This window comes from Wyeomyia smithii, chromosome 1 (assembly GCF_029784165.1).
Source record: "Wyeomyia smithii strain HCP4-BCI-WySm-NY-G18 chromosome 1, ASM2978416v1, whole genome shotgun sequence".
In the NCBI taxonomy this organism is placed as follows: Eukaryota; Metazoa; Arthropoda; class Insecta; order Diptera; family Culicidae; genus Wyeomyia; species Wyeomyia smithii.
The window spans coordinates 426760-450490 of record NC_073694.1 but is presented as its reverse complement, the minus strand read 5'-3'; the positions used below and the strand labels follow the sequence as shown (position 1 = coordinate 450490).

At 42.8% G+C, this 23731-nt stretch overlaps 1 protein-coding gene across 14 annotated transcripts in view; it reads right to left on the bottom strand.

Moving 5' to 3' along the window:
• Nucleotides 1–1456: 1456 nt before the first annotated feature.
• Nucleotides 1457–23731, bottom strand: part of LOC129726107 (carbonic anhydrase-related protein 10) — a 78873-nt gene continuing 56598 nt past the window's right edge. For all 14 annotated transcript variants that reach the window (XM_055682857.1, XM_055682789.1, XM_055682824.1 and 11 more), the window contains exons 3-9: nucleotides 23063–23110; nucleotides 19748–19884; nucleotides 19147–19338; nucleotides 3851–4013; nucleotides 3630–3784; nucleotides 3426–3566; nucleotides 1457–3356 (exon numbers count right to left, since the gene is read on the bottom strand). In XM_055682857.1, the coding sequence (XP_055538832.1) occupies nucleotides 3228–3356; nucleotides 3426–3566; nucleotides 3630–3784; nucleotides 3851–4013; nucleotides 19147–19338; nucleotides 19748–19884; nucleotides 23063–23110 (965 nt within the window). In that variant the 3' untranslated portion in view covers nucleotides 1457–3227. The remainder of the gene's footprint in view (nucleotides 3357–3425; nucleotides 3567–3629; nucleotides 3785–3850; nucleotides 4014–19146; nucleotides 19339–19747; nucleotides 19885–23062; nucleotides 23111–23731) is intronic.

Sequence of the window (23731 nt, the reverse complement as noted above, 5' to 3'; positions counted from 1 at the left end):
GTTTGGCGTTTGCTGGCCTTTGGTATGCGTTCTTGGCGATTCTGAGCTCAATTTGGGATCATTTTCTTTTTTGGCGTTTTCTGGCCTTTAGGAGTTTTTGGCGATTCTGAGCTCAATTTGGGATCATTTTCATTTTTGGCGTTTTCTGGCCTTTAGAAGGCGTTTTCGACGATTCTGAACTCAATTTGGGATCATTTTTTTTTCTGGCGTTTGCTGCCCTTTGGTATGCGTTTTTGGCGATTCGGAGCTCAATTTAGGATCATTTTCTTTTTTGGCGTTTTCTGGCATTTAGAAGGATTTTTTGGCGATTCTGAGCTTAATTTGGGATCATTTTCTTTTTTGGCGTTTTCTGGTCTTTAGAAGGCGTTTTCGGCGATTCTGAGCTCAATTTGGGATCATTTTCTGCTTTGGCGTTTTCTGGCCTTTAGAAGGCGTTTTTGGCGATTCTGAGCTCAAGTTGGGATCATTTTCGTTTTTGGCGATTCTGAGCTCAATTTGGGATCATTTCCTTTTTTGGCGTTTTCTGGCCTTTAGAAGGCGTTTCCGGCGATTCTGAGCTCAATTTGGGAACATTTCCTTTTTTTGGCCTTTTCTGGCAGTTAGTAGCACTTTTCAGCGAGTTTGAGTTCAATCTTAGATTTTTTCCATTTTGGCCTTCAGATGGGGTTTTCGGCGATTCTTAGTTCAATTCGGGATTATTTTCTATTTTGACCTCTAGGCTGTAGAAAGACTTTTTGGTAAAATCAAAATTCTTCGCAAAATTCTTATTATAAATAGCAATGGAGTAAAGAATGAAAAATATTGAAAGTTGTGGATCTATAAAATTTATCATTTTGTTACTGATTTTCAAACAGATTGAGTGTCGTTTCAATAAAATTGTTATTCAAATTTCAGAACGTAGCCCATATTGGACCTTCTCACACTACATACTGACAGAAGCTAAACTATTTTTCCGACTTAACACCACCAAGTGCGGCACAGTCCATTTAGGGACCACTGAATAACTATTTAACAGACACACGTTCCTTCCAACACCACAGTTTACTCCACCGGCTGCGGTTTTTCCTCAACCTGAATCCGTACCAGAAAGGAGAAAACTGTTGGAACTACCTTCCGAATTCGAAGCTTACTACGATCTCCACAAAGTGTGCACGGAGACGGAAAACAACTAAAAAGAGTTTTCTCTCTCTCTCTCTCTCTCGCTTCATGCTTTTTTCCGTCAGTTAGGGCTGCATGCCCTACTTACCTTAGATTTTCCTATTTGCAATGCAGCTCGACGACGAAGAGCCTCACTTGTCTCTCCAGGTCTCTTGGTGAGGTTTTGCGGTTTGTCCCTTCTTTTGCCGGGTAGAAAAGTTGGAATGTGGTTTCCGAAGTTGCAAATTCTGTACATTACTTACCACTTGAACTGAGAATTCGTCTCAGTAGGCCGTCATCGCGGAACAGAAACTCGAAATTTTATTAGCAAAAAAACAGTTGCAGTTATTATTTTTGCTTTTAATTTCTTACAGAGTCCGTGTGTTTGTTTTGTTCTGTCTCGTTTTTATCCTTCCTTAGGTTATACTGAAGGTTCGATTGACTCTACTTCGACAGACAGACTGAATGATTTGTGGAGGGTTGTGGTGTAGCTTAATTTTTCTGGTTATTTAATTTCGACAAGCGTAACAGTCGTAATAACAGCAATCGGCTTGTTTGCATTCTCCTACGAATTTACCTACACGTTTTGTTTTAATTGATGCTTTTTGTTTTGATTGACGGGCGCTCGCTCGTACTCCTTATTGAAGAGAAAACAACAACAACAGCAACAGCATCAGCAGCAACTCATAGCCAACTGTGGTTCGGAATTCGAGCGAGCGATTTTTTTCAATAATTGTCACATACGCCACTTTGCAGCAGTTTTTTTTTATTTAGTTTTAGTTTATGTAAAAAATGTACAGATAACCTAAGGAAATGAACATGGCTTTAGAACAAACATGTAATTTACAGCTTTGATAGTTCAGTTTGTTTTCTCTGTTAAATATTTATTTAGGCATCCCGTTAGAAAAACTACTTTTAGCTTACGTTTTCTTGTGTTAATTGTTCACATTTGGTTAAGGTTTTTACTTCTTCCTTCGCCTCTTGCTACGGTTTTCTGCCTAGATAAGTACTGTTAATGTAGGTAGAGTTAATATTGTTATGCTTAGTAGTCGTTTGAAGCACTTTTCTTGTATCTAATCTGTTGTTTTTTTTCTTGGTTGGCATTTTCGCTCGTGTGGATTATATGATGCATTGATATTTACAAAATTTAATCTACCATTTTGCTGCGTTCGGAACTAACCCACCAGCCCGCGAAGCGTCACCGTTGTTAGGGTGGACTTAGAGATTTTGTTTTGCTACCAAAAAAATGAGGGTTTATTTTCTTCCTAAAAAACTTCAAGCGCCTCGCGTCCGCTCCCGCTATCTTGCTGTAGATTTAGACAAAAAATTCGATTTCTTTGATTGATAATTTGTAGAGTTCGGTGTTCGTGTCGCAGAGAATTGTAAACGTTTAATTATTGTCCACCCCAGAGAGGGCTCCGTGAATATATATATATGTATGTTGTATATATCGGCCTTTTTTTCTTTGTCTTCCTGCCGGTTTAAAGGTAGAACGTCCTGCTCGTGTCACTGCTGGGGGATTTTACGCAAATTTCTCCCTAGCATGTTTGCAAAAAGATAAGTGAACTTGAGCACTAAAAAAAAAATTGAGTCCAGATATTGAAGTGAATTTTTCCAAAACCATATTTAATTTCAAATTCAAAATCGAAAAAGAAGTAAAGAGGAAACTTCATTCTAATTTTCGTAGAAAACATTAAGTGAAACCCAAATCTAAAACTGGGTAAACTCGTGTAAAATCCCTCTGCTGTCCTCTTTTTGTTTTTATTTTGGCATTTATTACGCACCAGTCGTTCTAAAGTAATCTGTTCTAATAACAATAGATGTTGGTTTTCAGTGAATATACTTTTACCGTTACGTTAGTCTAATTGTCGCTAGCGTTCAATCACTCGACAGTCCACAATATAAAAGTATTGACCCATTCTTTGCCTGGTTTTCTTTTTGTTTCACATCATTCAATCATTGCTAGGATTTATCTAGGTGCTCAGCGGTTAATGCCGTTAAGGTGTGTTTGTGTGTATGTGCGTGTCAGTGTCTCGAGTGTAGTGTAGGGTTCAGTTGGGAGAGTTGGTGCCACCCCCGCGCCAGCTCCACTAGGGCAGCGAGTGGAACACGGTATCGATATCTGGAAGACCTCGCTCACGGCCGCGCGCCGAAATCTCCGACGTCCAGCGGTTCGCCTTGTAGTACATGTCCTTGTACATGGTTGGACAGTTTTGGTTCTGTGTTGAACGATGAAAAACAGTTAGAATTCTACGTCAAAATAAAATCAACTGTTTCGCACAGCCTACCTTGCTTGCTCCCGTGTGAGCAAAATCGATGTTAGTTCGAACCGTTCGATGGTGCAGTGCCTGCAGCGGTCTAGCATTGTTCCCAAGCGGAGCCTTCGGCGTCTGTTCCGAGCCCTGCATCAGCTTCCTCAAGGCATAAAGCTGTCGAATCATAAATCATTTCAGTATTTTCGAGAAATTTCCGCTGGAACCCACAAAACCCACCTCTTGCTTGGTGATGTAGATCGGCTTATTTAGGATGATCCATACCGTGCTCTCCCAGCAGCCAGGATGCGTGGTGGACCCCTCGTACGTCATGTACTGTTCGGTGTTTGGCAACAGCGACCGCAGCGAGATGTGTCGGATCGGAGTGGTAGAACCTAGAGCGACGGATCGGAACTAGATTTTCACAGACAAAAAAAATAATCACTCGGTATCATGCTAACCTTTGTACAGAACCTTGTTGAAGGTGCTGGTAATTATCCGCAGCTCTGGGTTCGGTGTATCGCCGATTTGCACCATCAGCGAGATGCCGACGATTCCCTGAGCCTTGTGCTGCGCCTCCGACATATTGTGGTACAGTTCCTTGTTGAAACCGTATAATTGAATCTGCGAATAGAGAGAGAGAGTGGGCGGAGAAAGAAATAATGAAACCGTCATTGCGATAAAAAGTTCCCGATAAGACCTAGGACTAACCACCCGAGGCATGGCAATTTTTTTTTTTGCTTCAAAATGATAAACCGGAGGAACGCCGGAGATGCAGGGAGAAACGTGTAACAACTGGCATGGAAAGGTTAATAAAAGGTAATAATCGTTAGGTTTTACAATCCACTAAAAAGCCGGCGTCAGGTTCTTGGTCCGGATTACCGGAAGTCGCTCTCGTCAGCCCGAACCAAAACCAGCAAAAACACGTAGTCCTTCGTACACTTACAAAACACTAAATTACACGTTATTAACATTCTTTCGCCGGAGACGTGTTTCTTTTTCTCGCTCGTTCTGCCCCCGCCAAGGAAGCATACGGAAAGGCACCGTTACTCGAGGCCATTATTTCTGATTACCATCACGTTGTCTTAACTAGTTTTCTTCGGCATTTTTTTCCACCGGGAGGGGTGAGGGGGACGGCAAACTAGCTTTCTATGTGCCTTCTCTAGGTTCTAGACTGTAGGTTCCACTACAGTTTTTAATAGTAACATCATGTTGCATTCTGGGTGGCCCGCTTTTCGCTTGCTTTTCACATTTCCCAGCTGCAAGAAAGGATGCGAAGGAATTCGGCGGCAACGTTCGTGCGGAAGGCGTCCGTGCGAACGTGAAACTTATTTACATAACAAGCTTAAAACCTGACTTGTAACACCTTTGCCACTTTGGTGCACGAGAGCGAGAGAGAGAGAGCGAGGAAGAATGACAAAAAACTTGGTTGGTTGTTTTTTTTTCTTCCTTTCTTCAAGTACACTCGAGAGGTGATCGCAGCAGTCGGATAATAGAGTATGAACTTGAAGCTTACAGGAGGAAAGTGAAAACTTATGAACAAAGACGTCAGTCGATTATACCGTCATGTGGAAAACTTTTCCATTTTAAAATAATGACTGTTGATTGGTTCAAATTAACTGGAAAAAATTATTGTACAGTGGAGGTGAACGGAAAAAAAACTGTATCATGTTGTAAATTACGCAGTTTGTGCTAACTCAATTGAAAGCTTTGAGTTGCTTGAGTATTATATTATATCATAAAACTCTAGTGAAACTAAACTATTAAAGTGCAGCAGATCCCCAGAATTTTTTCTAATAAATATCGAAATATCAACTGCGACAATATGTTCTTCACTGACGGATCACTTCTCGATGGGTCCACTGGCTTCGGTATCTTCAATAACAATTTAACCGTCTCACATAAGCTCGATAATCCTGCTTCTGTTTACGTCGCAGAATTAGCTGCAATTCAGTACACCCTAGGGATTATCGAAAAAATGCCCACGGACCATTATTTCATCTTTACGGACAGTCTCAGTTCCATTGAGGCTCTCCGATCGATGAAAGATGTTAAGCACTCTCCGTATTTCCTGGGGAAAATACGGGAACATCTGAGTGCTTTATCCGAAAAATCTTCTCAGATTACCTTACCACTGCTCGATACCGGGTAATGAGAAAGCGGACTCTTTGGCTAAGGTGGGTGCAACAAACGGTGAAATTTATGAAAGACCAATTGCTTTTAATGAGTTTTTCGCACTTGTACGTCAGAATACGATCATCAGTTGACAAAATTCTTGGACTAGAGGGGAACTGGGAAGGTGGTTACATTCCATTATCCCCAAGGTATCGACGAGCCCGTGGTTCAAGGGGTTGGATGTAGGTCGAGATTTCATTTGCGTGATGTCGCGGCTTATGTCCAATCACTATAGATTTGATACGCATCTCCGTCGTATTGGGCTCGGGGAAAGTGGTATCTGTGCCTGTGGTGACGGTTATCACGACATAGAGCACGTTGTTTGGTCATGCCCTGTACACCGTGACGCCAGGTCTAAATTAATAGCTTCCCTCCGGGCCGAGGGTAGAGGACCAGCTGTTCCTGTTCGTGATATCTTGGCGAGTCGTGACCTACCCTACATGTCCCTTATATACATTTTCCTGAAATCCATCCACGCCCCAGTCTAGTCCCATTCCTTTCCATCCAAATTCAACAAAACGGCAAGAACACGTCATAGACCTCGATTTTGGAATCATCAACTGAACCCCACACGAATCCGCCAGGACCTGAGAACCCGAGGCCTTTCGTGATATCTTGGCTTGAACAACAGCGAACAACAACAACGAACCATAACCAGCAACTGAACCCCGCACAATACTTCCAGGACCCGAGGATTACAAGCCCCTGTCCCAGCTCATAACATCGTGGCTTAGCAGAACAAATCCACACATGCTGCATATTCATGGCCATTTGACGATCATCAGACGACTATTCAACTACAAAACATTAATTGAATAATATATGCTAGTTTTAAGATAGACTTAGTTTCAGCTCGTAGTCGGCAGCGAGGATAAAAAATTTGCTTAAAGATTTTAAGTCATCAGATATAATTGGCGCCGTTAAACATTAAATTGTATTTGTGCCGTGTCAAATAAACGATAGGTGAAGAAAAAAAAATAAACTAATGAAATGAAAGGCATTACAAAAAAGTAACTGGTAATTTCCCCAAAATATATAGCCTCTCATATCGATACAACCGATTGAACCACAAATCGGTCATGTTTTAATTGAAGTAAGGCACTTCTCGGTTATTATCAATATCTGAACCTATCGTGACGCAAACGGTTCAAATAAGTTGAAGTCTTCCGGTTGTCAACATCATCCGCGGGTATGATGAAGCGACTCAAACTTTTCGAAGTCGTTACTGGGTACGCGTAATCCATGAGGCAGCGTTGCCGAATGAAGGAAAGCTCATCAGAGCCGCTCTAGAGGACTCTTGTGGTATAATCAAAGCAGCCATTAACAGCGCAGCGGAAGGTGCTATGCTATCGAGTTCGTCGAGAGAAATCGACGTGACGAACTTGGATTTGGACAAACAAAGTCGAGCTTTGATAAACGTTAACGAACATGAAACAGTTCATTAAACAACAATCAACATCGACAATCAACAACAATCAACGTTGAATGAATGTCTTTATTGTGAATAACTGAAATCTTCTCACTAGACGTGGACGTCAAAAGTATACCTCTCTCAACATTTGATTTGGACGTAATGTCGATTCAAATGGGTTCATAGAATTGCAGAAGAATTCAAGAAATTTGAAGGATTATAAATTCTTAAAAATAGAGAAAGGGAAAAATTATGATCATTGCATGTCTGCTACCTTTTTCGGTATATTAAGTGTGCGTGTTATAAATTCTGTGTTCTACATACAAAACAACGCTATAATACCCAATCATACCCATTGCATACTTTTTAGCCATCAGGTCAGAGATACCAGATGGAATCAGATTGGTAATGTCCAGATTGGCGCCTCAACTTCTGAGTTGGCTTCAGTTAATCAGTCATATCTAACAAACTGCAACCAAATACAGTTGAATCCCCCTAAAACGACATTTTTTTATAACGACAAATCTCGCTTTAGCGACATTTTGAAAGGCCCCACAGTTTTATAATAAAACTAGTTGAACGTTCCCGGCGATGCTCGGGATCAAAAGTTTCAAAATTAGGAATCATTTTTTATAACTCATTGCAATATTAGCACAACTAACTTCAAAAATATTTCACATCTTATACGTCCATCATCACTTTAAGTACTTTAACATTCTGAGATCGCACAGAACGGAAATACCCATATTGGATTGCATTTTGTGATTTGGGGATGTTTTACAGAAACTGGAAGTCGCCATTTCGGATTTCAAATTGACGTATGGAGTTCGGAAGTTTCGGAAGTATTAAAATGGTTGGCCAAATACCACTTAAGATAATTTGCCTGAAACCAGAAGTGTGGAAAATGTTATGTGGGGTCATCCCAGTTCCGAATATATCACACTCGGGTGATAACCGGATATTCGTCAATCGTTCACAGTAAAACCTCTTTTTATGTAACTTTTAGAAGAAAGAAATTAAAGTAAGAAGAATTTAGCGTGACCATTCATGCTTAGTTCACCTCTATAATCATATCTAAAGAGATAACATGTGAATTTTTATAACGAAAATGTTTGTTGGTGTCCAAGGAACACGTCTGAGAAGAAGTTAACGTTTTAATCTACATAACTACCTAGAAATTAAAAAAATAGATTAAACCAATGAAATGCGGCCTTTCTACTAGCCAAATGTCCCAAGATCTAGTTTTGGTAAAAGTAAAAAAGTATTTCGAATCCCGTAATGTGTTACTATTCACAAAACTACGAAAACATCAGAAATGTAATTTTTATCTGCTCGACTCGCACCAAATTAAAACATAAATTCTTCTGCAAGAAAATATTTGCAGATGTTGAAGGAACAACGAACATTTTATTGAAAAAAAAAATTAATTTACAGGCGAATTGAGCTCATGCTCAAAAATTCAAAAATTTTGCATGTATTATATGTATAATATATATAAATTTCAAAAAGAGTATTTTAATGTGTTTTCCTGTATGCTGAAAATCATCTTCAAACTTACGTAGTTTTTAAAGTAATATCTCAACTTTTAGCAATAAGATACCTATTATTTTTCCTTAAATGTCTTTCCTGAACATTAACAAACATTTCAATGAAGAACAATTACATATCATAGCTTTGAATTTCGATTTAGAGGCAAATTTCGTTCAAATATTCATGATTTTGCTTGTTTAACGTAGTGTTGTGATTATTATCTCAATTTTCAGTAATCAAAAATCTGTTATTTTTACTCAAAAGTCTTTCCTGGACATAAACAAACATTTTAATGGGAAAAATATATATCATAGCTTTGAATTTGGATTTAGGGTCAAATTGAGCCAAAATATTCATGATATTTCATGTTTTACTTAGTTTTGTGAATTATATCCCTATTTTCAGTTATCAAATAACTATTATTTCTTCTCGAATATCATTCCTGAATATCAACGAACATTTTATTGAAAAAAATCACGTGTCATCGCTTTGAATTCTGATTTAGAGACAAATTGAGCCTTAAAAATTATTTTTCCATGGTTTTGCATTTTTCATGTGGTTTTGCAGAAAATATTTAAATTTCAAATAATCAGAACCTATTATTTTTCCCTCAAATATCTTTTCTAAACACAACGAACATTTTATCATAGTAAAAATCACAGATCACTGCTTCGAGTTTTGATTTAGAGGTAAATTCAGCATAAAAGTCATGATGTTGCATGTTTCACGTAGTTTTGTGAATAATATCTTGAGTTTTAGTAATCAGATACCTGTTATTTTTTCTTAAATGTCTTTTTTAAACATCAACGAACATTTTAATGGAAAAAGAATCACATGTCATCACTTTGCATTTTGATTTCGAGACGAATTAAATATAAAAAGTCATGATTTTGCATGTTAAACGTAGTTTTATAAATCATATCTCAAGTTTTAGTGATCAGATATTAATTATTTTTCCTCAAATGTCTCTCCTGAACATTAACAAACATTTTATTCAAAAAAAGAACCATATGTCATCGCTTTGAATTTCGATTTAGAGGCAAATTTAGCATAGAAAGTCAAAATTTTGCATGTTTTACGTAGTTTTGTGAATAATATCTCAAGTTTTAGTGATTAGATACCCATTATTTTTCTCAAATGTCTTTCCTGAACATCAGCGAACATTTTCATGTTGAAAACCCTACATGTCACTGCTTATTATTTTTGGTTTAGAACGATTCAAAATTATGATGATTACTGTACACCTCAGAGACTGAGGGAATAATATCAATAAGACCAAGCGTTACGGAATTCCATTTTTATATAGTAGATTCTTCGTTTTATTGCGAAATTTCGCTATTACGACCTTCCTCTATAACGGCATACCAAAACTCATACTCGTCATTCTTTGTTGCGACAATAGTACAGACGAATCTCTCTATAGCGACGTTGCTAAATCTATAACGTCATTCTCAACGGTACCTTTTGTTCTACATACACAAATTCTTCGTATTATTGCGACATTTCACTATAACGACAACCCTTGCTGGCTGGTAAACGGCTGGATAATGCGTACCAGCGCCTACTGGAATAAAATATACCCCACATGTGGACGTTAGCCTCTTATCCAGCCACTCCTATCCCGATCTCCACTGGGTGCCGGCTGAGACACGAGCAACCAAGGAAAGATCGGGTAACCAACCCCGGTAGGAACTTGGTCGTATGCTGACAGGGAAGGAGGGCTCTTTTGAGTTTCCGAGCGTCTGACCTCCATGTTAGGAGCGGCTCAAAACGGCGTCTGTACTTCTGCACGATGGTCCTCCGGCGAAACAGGGGGTTGGTGCGTGGGCCTTACAAGCCGCCGCCGTAAAATACTTACAAGTAATGAACGAGGAACAAAAAAATTCGGAAATCGGATTGGAACAATCGGCACAGACCAATGCGACGAAAACGGACTAACGATTGGAAACTCGGGACGTGGAACAGCCGGTCTCTTAATTTCCAAGAGAGCACACGAGTGCTTTCCGAAGTATTGAAATCCCGCAGATTCGACGTCGTAGCGCTGCAGGAGGTGTGCTGGAAGGGCTCAATGGTATGTAAGTTCCGGGATGGTCATGCCATCTACCAGAGCTGCGGCAACACGTATGAGCTGGGAACAGCTTTTATAGTGATGGGCGAGATGCGGAAACGGGTGATTGGATAGTGACCAATCAGCCCTCGAATGTGCAGATTAAGAATCAAGGGCCGTTTCTTCAACATCAGCATCATAAACGTGCACAGCCCTCACCTCGGAAATACCGAAGACGACAAGGATGAATTCTACGCGCAGTTGGAGCGTGAGTACGACCGCTGCCCAAAACATGATATCAAGATCGTCATCGGCGATTTCAACGCTCAGGTCGGCCAGGAGGAGGAATACAAACCGGTGATCTGAAGGTTCAGCGCGCACCAGCTGACCAACGAAATGGGCCTAAGACTCATCGACTTTGCCGCCTCCAAGAACATGGTCGTGCGTAGTACCTGCTTCCAGCACAACCTCCTACACAAGTACATCTGGAGGTCACCAAATCAGACAGAAACACAGATCGACCACGTTCTGATTGACTGTCGGCACTTCTCAGACATCATTGACGTGAGATCCTATAGGAGCGCTAACGTCGACTCGGACCACTACCTGGTGATGGTTAAGATGCGCCCAAAACTCTCCGTTGTTAACAACATTCGGTACCGAAGCTCGCCTCGGTTAGATCTCGCGCGACTGAAGCATCCTAACATCGTCGAAAACTACGCGCATTCGCTCGAAGCTGCGCTGCCGGAAAAGGACTAGCTGGAGGAAGCTCCTCTCGAGGACTGTTGGAACACCATCAGAACAGCCATCAACAGCGTAGCGGAGAACGTCATCGTCATGTGGGACAAACCCAACGAATAGAGTGGTTCGACGACGAATGCCACTCGTCAGAACGTGGAATAACATAGACAGAAGAAGATGCAGCGAACCCAAATCTTCCGAGAGAAAAAGCTGGCGATTTGTTTGCACAGGCTGATTGCGAGAATTTGGGATACAGAACAGCTACCGGAGGAGTGGAAGGATGGGTTATCTGTCCCATCTATAAGAAAGGCGACAAACTGGACTGTGGGAACTATCGTGCGATCACCGTCCTGAATGCCGCCTACAAAGTGCTTTCCCAAATCATCATCCGCCGCCTCTCACCCCTAGCCAACAGATTTGTAGGAAGTTATCAGGCCGGCTTAGTGGAAGGACGGTCTACGACGGACCAAATCTTCACCATACGGCAAATCCTTCAGAAAAGCCGTGAATACAGAACCCCCACGCACCACCTATTCATTGACTTTAAAGCCGCGTATGACACTATCGACCGAAAAGAGCTACGGAAGGTCATGGACGAAAACGGCTTTCCGGGGAAGCTGATTAGACTAATAAAGGCTACGGTGGATAGGATACAGTGCTGTGTGCGGATTTCGGGTGGATTGTCGGGACCATTTGAATCCCGCAGGGGGTTTCGACAGGGTGATGGTCTCTCTTGCCTGCTATTCAATGTTGCGCTAGAGGGTGTAATAAATCGAGAGGACATCAACGCGCGGGGTACGATTTTAAACAAATCCAGTCAATTCGTTTGCTTTGCTGATGACATGGACATTGTCGGCAGAACAACCGCGGCGGTGGCAAAACAGTACACTAGAACGAAACGCAAAGCAGCGAGGATTGGGTTGCAGATAAATGCGTCTAAAACGAAGTTAATGCTAGCCGGCGGAACCGAAGCCGACCGACATCGTTTAGGCAGTAGCATTACGATCGACGGTGATGAGTTCGAGGTAGTCGACGAGTTTGTCTATCTTGGCTCACTGGTAACCGAGAACAATGATACTAGCCGTGAGATCTGGAGGCGCATTATCAGCGGAAGTCGTGCCTACTATGGGCTCCACAAGCAATTGTGGTCGAACAGACTAAGCCCCCGTACGAAGTGTAACCTGTACAAAACGCTCATAAGACCGGTTGTTCTCTACGGGCATGAAACGTGGACAATGCTCGAGGAGGACCTGCGAGTGCTCGGAGTTTTCGAACGACGGGTACTAAGGACAATATTTGGCGGCGTGCAGGAGAACGGAATATGGAGGCGAAGGATGAACCATGAGCTCGCGCAACTCTACGGCGAACCCAGTATTCGAAGAAGATGGTGTTTGCCTCGAATCCGGCAGGAAGAAGACGACCAGGGGCGCAGCGAGCAAGATGGGTAGACCAGATGGAGCGAGATCTGGCGGAGAGTACAAGGTGTCCCAGGGATTGGAGAGCAGCAGCCAATAACCGAGTGAATTGGAGAAACTTTGTTTATTAGGCTATGTCATGACGGAATGCCGAATAAATAAATAATAAATCCCTTGCTATGTCGCTATAAAGGGATTCGACTGTAGTGCGCTTCCAAAACAAACTTTCAAACCCCATTTCTGTCACCTCTGGGGTGCCCCAAGGTTCCCCCCAAATCAGCAGCTCTAGCGACGCAGAAGAATTCCAGAAAGATGTCTACACTCGGTGCAATAAAAACCTACTCCAACTCAATGTCAAGAAATGTAACGCAATAACATTTAATTGAAAAATTGAAATACCACCTATTGTAACATCTCTAGGAAATCAATCTGTACAAAAATGCAAGATTGTTAGGGACTTAGGAGTAATCCTAGACGCCAAGCTAACCTTTACAGAACACTATAACTCCACATTACCGTCAGTACCTATATTCTTCCACGTACACTAAAATCATCATCCGCCGCACTTGGTTATTCTCCATGGATTGCAGTTTCTTGTCGTCCCTTCTCTCAATTTCGAAAATTAATAAATAAAATAAAATAAAATCGCTATTGTAAAGAACATCATATCCAATAAAGATTGTTTCGTTTACACTGAGGCAGATACAGTAGTTCAGCAAATTAGTGAGTGGATTCTTGTTCGAAGTTTACGGCCACAGTATCGTGGTCAAGCAAGAATGTGGCTGGAATGTCTTGCCTAGCTGGTTTCCTGCATGATGTTGGTGTTTAAGATTACGCACTAGTGACAATCTATAAGGACAACCGTAATTGCATGAGGATGGCCTAAAACCTGATATCAAACATCATTTTATAAGCGACCACATCGCAGCTATTTGGACCGACAAGCAGTTGGCGGACATCTCCACGAAGGCGCTGGTCGTTGAATGATTCGAAGACTTGCGACAAACATTTGGGCTACATAATCAAAAGGAGTTGGCGAAGTAGGCACTGCCAAGCAAGCTGTAGCAATCATGTTGGTGAATTTCAATTTGCGTAATAATGCTCCATATATTTTCGAATTTCTAGCTGATCTACTATTAGCATCATGAATAGTTGGCCAACCAGGCGTACAAGTACGAGTTAGCCGTTTGAATATTCCTTCCTTTAGCCTCTCCAAATCCAAAATCTCAAGCACGAATCAGCGACTCACTTGCTTGTTCTTCTTAGTAAAAACCCTAGCCAGTGCAGGTCAATGGGTAGATGCACGAATCTAATGGGTAAAAGAGATAATGTCTCGGCTTTGAATTTGTCGTCGAAGTTCGTTGTAAAATTTCCGGTTTCAAACCAAATTCTCGTTATCTGAGGGGCAATCCCACTTCGATCATTAATAATCGAACGGCGAAAGAAGCCAGAGTGTGTGATTTCATGTTGTTCTCGAATTTATTCGAGGATTAGCGCATGTTAGGAGTAGTTAAAATTTTAGTAGAGACTTTGCCAGCAAGTGTGGTGAAAACAAAAGTCGTTCGACGGCGAAGTTATAAATCACACCACCAGAAGGGATCATCCACCCTCCAACCGCACACTCCTGGGACGCACCATCAGCTAAGACAAGGACCCGTCCCGCTATCCGCCGTTTAATTTTACCGGACGAATCCGCTGATCGGAATGATCGGCGCCTGCTATTTGCAAGAATCGACGCCGTTGCTTAGACAGCCAACCGTACCTGGATGGTGCGGTGACTGCAGATTGATGCTGGTTGTAGTAGATCGCCGCTAGGTGCAAACAGGAGAGGTAGTAGCCGTTGGAGCGTGAATACACAAACCTGCGCAAAGTTAAAATTCAGCCGAGACTGCAACCCAAATACTAGCTTTATGGCATAGCCATTAGTTCTCCACCCTCGCACACTATAAAATTTAGCTAGTAGTGAAACAAAGCATGCTTGTTATATTGTTAAATTGATATAGTGCGTTTCCCTGTTATTGAACTGATGTTTGATATGAATTAGGTAGTCCAAGATATCTCACGTCCCGCGTTCGTCTTGTAGTGTGTTGTTTGTTACTCCAAGCGCATGGCTTGGAAATACTGTCCCCGCACTCTGGTTTCTATACGCTGGACAGCAATCAGATCGTTAATCGTTTAGAATTATTCCAGGAAGGAGAATTCACGAGCTCAGTGTTTTGAGGCTAAGGAATATTTTCGCGAATTTCTGCGTTAATTTTAAGTTGATTTTCGGATTGAAAGTTGGGACGCAGTACCTCAGGTTAATGCATCTGCCTTCTCGTTTCTCCCAGTTGTTGACCCTGACCCGCCCTGAGGCGGAGTTTCTGACCAGGCAAGCCAAGACAGGCAAGTGGTCCTCTTCGAGGTAGCGTTTAAGCCACTTGCTCAAAGATACGGGGAACGGAACCGCAGATTTGGGAGTGTGGCATTTCAGGCCCGCTACAAGGCCGCGACATTCCCAATCAATCATTCAAATTATTATTATGATTAGAGTTTTATTTTTTCAAATGTTTCGATGATCGACTCGCAGGCGACCGCCTACTTTGGCTTCGCGTTACTTGACATTCCACGACACCTGGGCCAGGTACTCCTATGGTGATTGAGACACACTTCTGACCTCCTACGTGTTGTAAACTAGTACTCGACTCTGGAAGTTTTCAGAATCTTGTACAGTGACACCGGTACAAACATGCTTCTGAGCGCAAGCGCTATGAGCAGTGGAGTGTCCAGCAGACATAGGCCTATACGCCGATGGGTCCTCTGGTAGATTTCCAGCCTTCGGCTAGCTTCCAGTCCGGGGGACGCTTTTATCGCCATCCTGATTGCCATGTTAGGTAGTTCATCCGGTGCCGGTCCCTTGTTTTTCTTTATGGCGTTGGCAATCACGATGAGTTCCTCATTCGTAAGCATTATCTCCTCCATAACCTCGACACTGGTGTCATTGCTCTTGGGAAGTTGGCCGACCATCCCTGACCTATGTTTGCGATACTGGAACGTCAGACGTTAGACTTGACCGTCGTAGGCCAAGGACTTGGCTCGTGGCGTGAAAAGAGTTTCTCGATGATACACTCCAGCATCGCTGATGACCGCTTTGCAGGCGCCAACACGCCTTTGGTCTTGGCCTTAACGATCATGTAGGCATCACCCCACGGGTTCGTATTGGCACTTACGCATTACATATCGGAGCAGACCCTTTTGCTTGCCATTCGCGCCCTATTTAGCTCCTCTGTTCGTCTGTTCACGCGTGTTGCATCCCCCAAGGCACGCACTGCGAAGGTACGCCATCGCGTCAGTCCACCAGTGAAACGGTGACTTCCCATCCCTATGTTTGCAAGTCCTATGGCAACTAGTTGGTCAGGAGTCGGGTGGAGCTGACCCTCGCTCTCTCTTCTCATTGACTCTTCAAATACCTCGGCATTGAAAAGCGATGTCTACTCTCCGATTGTTGACTCTGGCCGTCACTTGCCGCTTTACGTTTTTGTCTACAGCGACTGTTGTCGCTATTTGTGTAGCCATCGTCTTCCCTCCAGTTTGTCCCTGGAGAACGTCACGTCGATGATTGACTTCGCACCATTTCTTCTCTTGAGGAACTTTCTGAACCGGGAACATGCTTGTCGTCCATGTGGCTGCCATGCTGAACTTATCAGCAATTCAGTGATCGTTGATGGGAGCGATGCGATAGGGGTTCGGAAACGACTCAGAGGCTGTTTGGTATAGTATCTGTGCCTGCATGATTGGCTCCTACCCGGGCCCTCGCATCCCAAGGACTTATGTCCTTTCTCGAAGCACCTGAAGCAAACGTCCGGTTGTTAGAGTATATTCACAGGTTGTTGTAGAAAACGCTCTAATTCTTTGCAGCCTTTCGGAACTCAAGAATCATCTCGCCAGTGCGAAATCGACGGCACATCCGCCCCTAAATTCTTGAGCTGGGCTTCGCCCCTCATTTTCTTCAAGACTTCAAAGCACTTAGACTTGTCCGTCTTGAATATGAAGGCGTCATCTCTGCCCCTCACCTTCTTGACCCATGGTGGTCGTTCCGTCGTCTTGGCGTTTTGTGTCTTCCTGGCGCTTTTTCCCTACCACGGTAACCCATGGGTTTCCCGTAGTCGCCGCTCAAGAAGACTATTCGGCGTGCTATCTTGAGGGACTAGCACAACCAACCGCTTCTACACATGCTCGGGGGCAGTGCTGAGAATATTCACTGTCATGATATTCAAAAGCAGTGGTTTTCAGTCGTCTTTGTATTGATAATCATACTACTCATGCGACCGTTGATATTCATGAAAGCAAACAACCGATAAACACCGACAATATAAACTCTAACCTACTTACTTTACTTTTATGGCGACAGATCATTAAGATCCTATGCCGAATCCACAAAACTCGGTCTTGGGCTGCTACTCTCCGGTCTCCCCTTACACCCACTGCTCTGGCATCCTCGTCGACAGCACACATCCAGCGTGTGCGCGGTCTGCCTCGAAGTCATCGGCCTCTATTCTCTACTAAATATTATCTTTGCCGGTCGCTCATCCGCCATCTGTGCTACATGGCCAGCCCACTGTAACCTGCCGTGTTTCATCAGCTTGACAATATCAGCGTGTTTGTATACTTCGTACAGCTCGTGATTCATGCGCCTGCGCCACACCCTGTTCTCTAGTTTGCCTCCGAGTATTGATCGCAGGATTCTACGCTCGAAGACCTCAAGCGCTCGTCAACCGGCCTCCTTCCACGTCCACGATTCATGTCCGTAGAGCGCCACCAGGGGGATCAGAGTCCTATAGAGCGCACATTTCGTACGGAGCTGTAGGCTACGGGACCTAAGCTGGCTATGCAATCCGTAATAGGCCCTTTTCGCCGCCGCAATCCGTCTCTTCACCCCGCGGCTCACCTCGTTGTCACATGTCACGAGAGTACCAAGATAAACAAATTCGTCGACCACTTCGAAAGTATCCCCATCCATTTCCACCGCAGTACCAACACCCGTAGAACTACCACGCTCTCTGCCAGCCACCATGTACTTCGGCAGCTGTGTAGTGCAATTCACCAGATTCTCCTAAGGATATGGTCTGAGGAACAACTACCTACGGACTGGTTGGAAGGACTCATATGCCCTATTTACAAGTAGGGACATGGGCTCGACTGTTGTAATTATAGAGGCATAACCCTCCTCAATTCCGCTTACAAAATTCTCTCCCGTATCCTGTTCCAGTGACTGAGGCCGTAGCAGGAAGCCTTTGTTGGAGAATACCAATGCGGTTTTCGAGTGGGGCGATCTACAACGGACCAGATGTTCACCTTGAGACAGGTTCTCGACAAGTTTCGAGAACACAACTTGCAGACGCATCATCTGTTCATAGACTTTAAGGCGGCGTACGACACAGTGAAACGCAACGAGCTTTGGCGAATAATGCTAGAACATAGTTTCCCAACAAATCTAATCAAACTGTTACGTGCGACGCTTGATGGTTTCACATCATGCGTCAGGACAGCGGGCGAATTTTCGGACGCGTTTGTGACGTTGGATGGTCTGAAGCAAGGTGACGGGCTCTCGAACTTGCTGTTCAACATAGCTTTGGAAGGTGCAATACGAAGGGCAGGTGTGCAGAGGAGCGGCACCATCATCACTAAGTTTCACAAGCTTAAGGGCTTCGCGGACGACATTGATATAATTAGTGTTAACCGTGGAGCAGTTTAGGAGGCCTTTACGGCTCTCAAAAGGGAAGCTGCGAGAATTGGACTCACCATAAACTCTAACACTCGTGTTGATATTTTGATCGTCGAAAATGAAAATCATATCAAAATAGTGAAAATTAAAAATTATTTTTATTCGACAATTTATACTATACTGTGCAATGTACAGCGTCTGGACAGACTTTCACTACTTGGATTGATTATCACCGATGCTTCTCTGAATATCATTATGAGGCTTTTGATATTCATTGCACTATTCTGTCATTGAATATATATATAATAAAAGATATTCATGCATCGTTGCAATGAGCATAGGCTACTGAGTTGCCTCAGAGAATAAATGTGCTTACACTGAGATTAATTCAATCCATCTACTCGTGAATGAACATTAATATTTTAAGGCACTGCTAGGGGGACGCTTTATTCGCTTAGCGGCCTGCCCCGTAAACCAGACCGCTTTGAACGAGGCGGCATTGGTCTGAAACAATATCACTAGATTAACACCATTAAAGAATTTAAAATAATTCTAGAATCATTGAAAAATCATCAAAATAACTACAAAATAATTCTAAAATTGCTGAAAAACAATTTTGAAATACCTCAAAGATAATTCTAAAACGATTGCAAAATGATTTCAAAATGGCTCAAAAACGATTCTGTAATGTTTCTTCAATGATACAAGATCTAACACATAAGAGAAACACTCACCTCCCCCGGAAAGCTGTACCCGTGGATGTGATGCTCGGAGCCTTGGCTGTTTTCGGTCCCATAGTGGAAGTAGATTTCCTCGAACTGATACCGATAGGCGAGCGGTCCACTGGAGATGTTCACATGCTGCTTGGTGTCCTTATCCACCCGGAAGACCAACGATTGACCGGTGTTGTGCAGTGTGCCGGAAATCTTTACCGGAAGGAAGAAATATAATGCGAGAAACGAGAAACAAGCTGTGAATGAATTTTTCCACATTCCGAGGCTCATCGGATAATATTATCCTTATCAGGAAAAAAAGAGAGAGAAGGGAAGCAAAAAATGGTTTAATTTCCGAACTTTTTTTTATTCCGGCATGCTTTGTTGCTTTTAGAGCGCATTTTATTGCGCTGATTATATTACCCGACACTGACAAGATTGTTGAAGCTTTTCTAAGCCAACGTGATTACACTTGGAAAAGAAGGAAGCGTGAAAATGTCATCAAACGCCGTTAACCAAATTCATGGCGGTGACAAAGTGTTTGAAAGAAGACGACGTCTTCTTGACCCCAGCGGATCATCGAACGGAAAAGTTTTTCCTGTTTGTCATTTTCGCTTCTTACCTTGTGTTTGTCGATGTGCAGCGACCGCAGGTAGGGATCAAACAATAGCTTCTCCGGTTCCACGTTGATCGGCGACTGGCGGCGGCCTTTGTTGCACATGTTCCACTGTGGATTGATGAGACCCCAGAAGGCGGGACCTGCGGACAGAAAATAGAAGGAATAAAAATTGTAATCAGAGTTAGGATTTGCCCTCCAATGCACTTAACTGATCCATCAGTTAATCGAAAGCAATAAAACAAACGTTCCACTCCTCTTTCGCATATGCTAACGCAAAACTCTAAGCTATGGGGAGGGGAGGAAAGAGGGAAAATCAACACAACACTCTCTGTAAATTGAAAGAACAGCACTTTCGCATGTCTAGGCCAAATATGTCTTTACGAGTCAAGCATGGTTTGCTTTGGTTTCCCGCCAGAACATCGAAAGGCACCGCCTTATCAAGCTAACTGCGGTGCAAAAGTCGTTCGTTTTTCTGCCTTCCCTCTCTGCCGATTAGGTTATAAGTGCGACCCCACTAATGCGAACTCTTCGTATTGTTTGTGATTTTTTTCTCTCGAGTTGATTCATTCACGGAAGGTGTTTTAAAATATGCTTATTTTTTTTTTTTTTTGTAAAATTTCAGCATTTAATCCAAACAATCGTGATCATCTGTAGCCTGACGGGGGAAACACTTGTTTCCCAGGAGTGTTTCCCGCACTTTTAACTTTTACGTGGGCCCAAAGGTCGTCGTCGTCGTTCATTGCCGTAGAATCGCCGGCGGACCGTTCCTTCGTATCCAAGTTTTCCGGCGCATTGTGGGGTGATTGCGTGCCGAAACTGGTAAGTTTCATTGTAGTTTTCTAATGTATAACATCTTTGCATTTTCTGTGGCTTCTTTCCATCCCAATGTGCGGTGGATTGTTCCACCAAACAAAACATAAACAAAAAAAGAGAGTTAAATAAAAGAGGGCAAAACCTCGCTGAAAGGCGTAGCAGACTGCTGCGACCTTATCTCGGCCAGTTTATCTCCTCGCCCGGTTGGAATCGAATGATTCTACGCCGGGTTTGAGTTTTCCACAAGGGGTTTATTTGTTTTTACCATTGTTTTGCTTCTTGATTCTTGCACTCCCCCACTGTTTTGAAAGTCCCGAGACCGGATCAGTTGTCGAAACTCGTTTATAGATTGAACTTTTCCCCCCACGAGTTGGTGGTTGTTGTTTGGCGGATCTGTTTTACATACTAAGCAGGCTCTGTTTCGGTTGTTTGACGATGTGTGTAATTGATTAACCTCTTTAGTTTTCCCAACAGTAATCGCTGAATTCGATTTTGGCTTCCGCAGAACTTTTGTCTGCTGCCCGGGGGACAATTTAGATCGGATGGCTGTCACGACGACGTGGGTGTGTATCTCCACAAAAATGACCGCTGAAGTGGCCTCTAGAAGTCATCCGCAATGCCGTTTTTTTTCTCGTTTTTAGCCACCACACGGGTGTGACACGAACGAGTGGATGAAAAACAAAATACTATTATTTGCAGACGGTTGTCACCTATCCCGACTGGGAGCACTTCAATTATGCTGCTGCGTTCCCCGCCTTCTTTGGTGCCTGTATGAATTCAGCTCACAGGACAAACATATCAAATGTTAATGGTTCACCAAATAAATACTGATGACAACATCAAGGCAGGCTGCGTTTGAATCCAACGAGTTGCGAGTGCACGTGTTAAAAAAACAGTTCTTTTTATATTACTCGTTTCTGTTTTGTTTTATATTTATTTATTTTTTTTTTTGTGTGTGTCAAGACTGTCTGGTTCTCTTGTCCGTTTATGTCATGGCTGAGTAATTTCCGGTCCGACACGGCCGTTGGAATGCAATTTCATTCGTGAATGTTTCAAGCCTTCAACAGCAATCACACATTGTTTCTGTTCATTTAAAAGTAGACTTTGGCTCTACATTTCCCACAAATAATTTTTACACGAATTCTCCAGCGATTTACAAGCTCCATCTGCTGGTTTTTTGCTTGAATTTTCCACCACTTACGATTGAGACATGTCGACGGAAAGGGAAACACCCGGAATTAAGTGGTACGTGATTAGCGTTCAATTGTCTGCCACTTACTTTATCGTTGAGCAATTACACACAATCTCCCACACGCTGAAGCATGGCTGCCTGTCTGCCAGTCTGTAATCTGCTGAGGGGCAAAATCGTGCTTTTCCGCTAGTTAAAATTGAGCCATCTTTCCGAGCCCGTAACCCCTCGTTCCGGGGCGCTGGGTGAAAACAAGTTGTCGAAAAAAAACGCAGCAGATTCGCGCAAATACCTACCAGAATTCCAACATTTCTGCACCCCGTGAATACCAATGAACTCGGCAGATTCTCCGGCTTCAGCCGAGGGGTGGGAGGGCATGCAGAACGTCAGCTTGGAAAGGAACTTTAAAATGTGAGATTCCATAGCCTCCTGGGTAGCTGTCTGATGAACAGAAATGATGCCGCGTGATACAACGGGAAGATAGAATTTGCTTTCCGCCGCCGCCTTCTTCGATCTCAAAACTGCTGAACTCCGTTCTCGCTTCTTTACCTTCAAGACGACTAGACGACAGCCGGCAGCAGTGTGCGGAAGACAGACTGGGCCAGAATTGAACGTAAATGGGAATAATTGATAAGGCTAAAAGAAAATTGTTTGCATTCCTCAGTAGCGCAACTTTCACTCGATATTTTTCTTCCTAGCTGACTGCCGATAGCGCACTGGGAAGAAGGGGGTCTGAGATTTACCAAGAGCTTGATAGCCGCTGGGGGAATCTTTTGTCAGCAACAGATAACCCACAGCAGATTTCGATCAGCAGGTATCAACAATCTACGCCTGGGGATTGGAAAACTGTAGCGTGGAATTTGCAAATGCAAATGTTGTTCTTTGTTTTTGTTCAATTCACGTTTCAATAGAATTTACAAATATTTCATTAACATCACAGTGGCCGGAAAAAAACGTTCTCACTCGCGGGTGATTTTTCCCCATTTTTAAAATGCCAAAGTTTACTCAGTTTCAGTTTCGATTTCAGCCATTTAAACTCGTGTTCGGTTAAAACTTTGCCGTGTCACTTTACAGTTCCATTTCAGCAGTGATAATTTTTTCTACCCTTTAACATTATCGTTTGCCATTAGAGACTGGCACCTTCCTAATAATGGGCTTCGTTTCGAAATTAGTACAGACCGATTACGATTACGTGCGCCATATTGCATTCTGCCGTGACAAAGTGTAGTTAGAAAGGAACTTTGTTGACCTTTGCACGTGCGCACACACACATAAAAATATAGTTTGAGGCATCTTTCTAGTTTGACTGGACTCACCTGAGATTCCATCGTATGTCCACCATTCTTCCCAGCTTGCTTTGATTTCTGAAAAAGAGGACGAGAATGAGAACGGAATAAAATTAGAAGGTTAAATTTAATAAGAAATAATAATCTATCTAAGAGTTAAAATTCAATAAAAAAACGCGAATGAAGCTATGACCTTTTCTCAGCGGAAAACGACGAAGCAAAGTAGAAACAAAGAAACTTGAGGTTCTAGCAAACAAACAAAAAAACGGCAGCTGAATTACATGAATAAAATATTCTAATTTATTCCAAACCAAGTGGTAGTGGAAGACAGTCTGAGAGTGAGAGTGCCCGCTATTCTACTCTCCCAGATAGTGTCCTGAGGTGGAGATAAAAGTGTCCGGGTGGTGTTCAAAATAATAATGTTCAGCCTCGATTTTAGGACGATTTCAATAACACGAAAGCGAAGTGTTTTATTATGTATGGATTTCATAATTATGACGCAACACAAACAGGTGACAAAGAGTCCCCCAAGGGCCAGCTCGAGATTCAAAGTAGGCCGGCCCCAGGAGCAGAATTACGTAGTTTTTATGAAAAATGTAGGAATATCCAGAACATTTTTGGGTTAGCATAGTAGCCTTTGATTAATCGCAATCTGGAAGATACGTTTGGAGATTCAAAACAAAACACTGAAAACTCGCG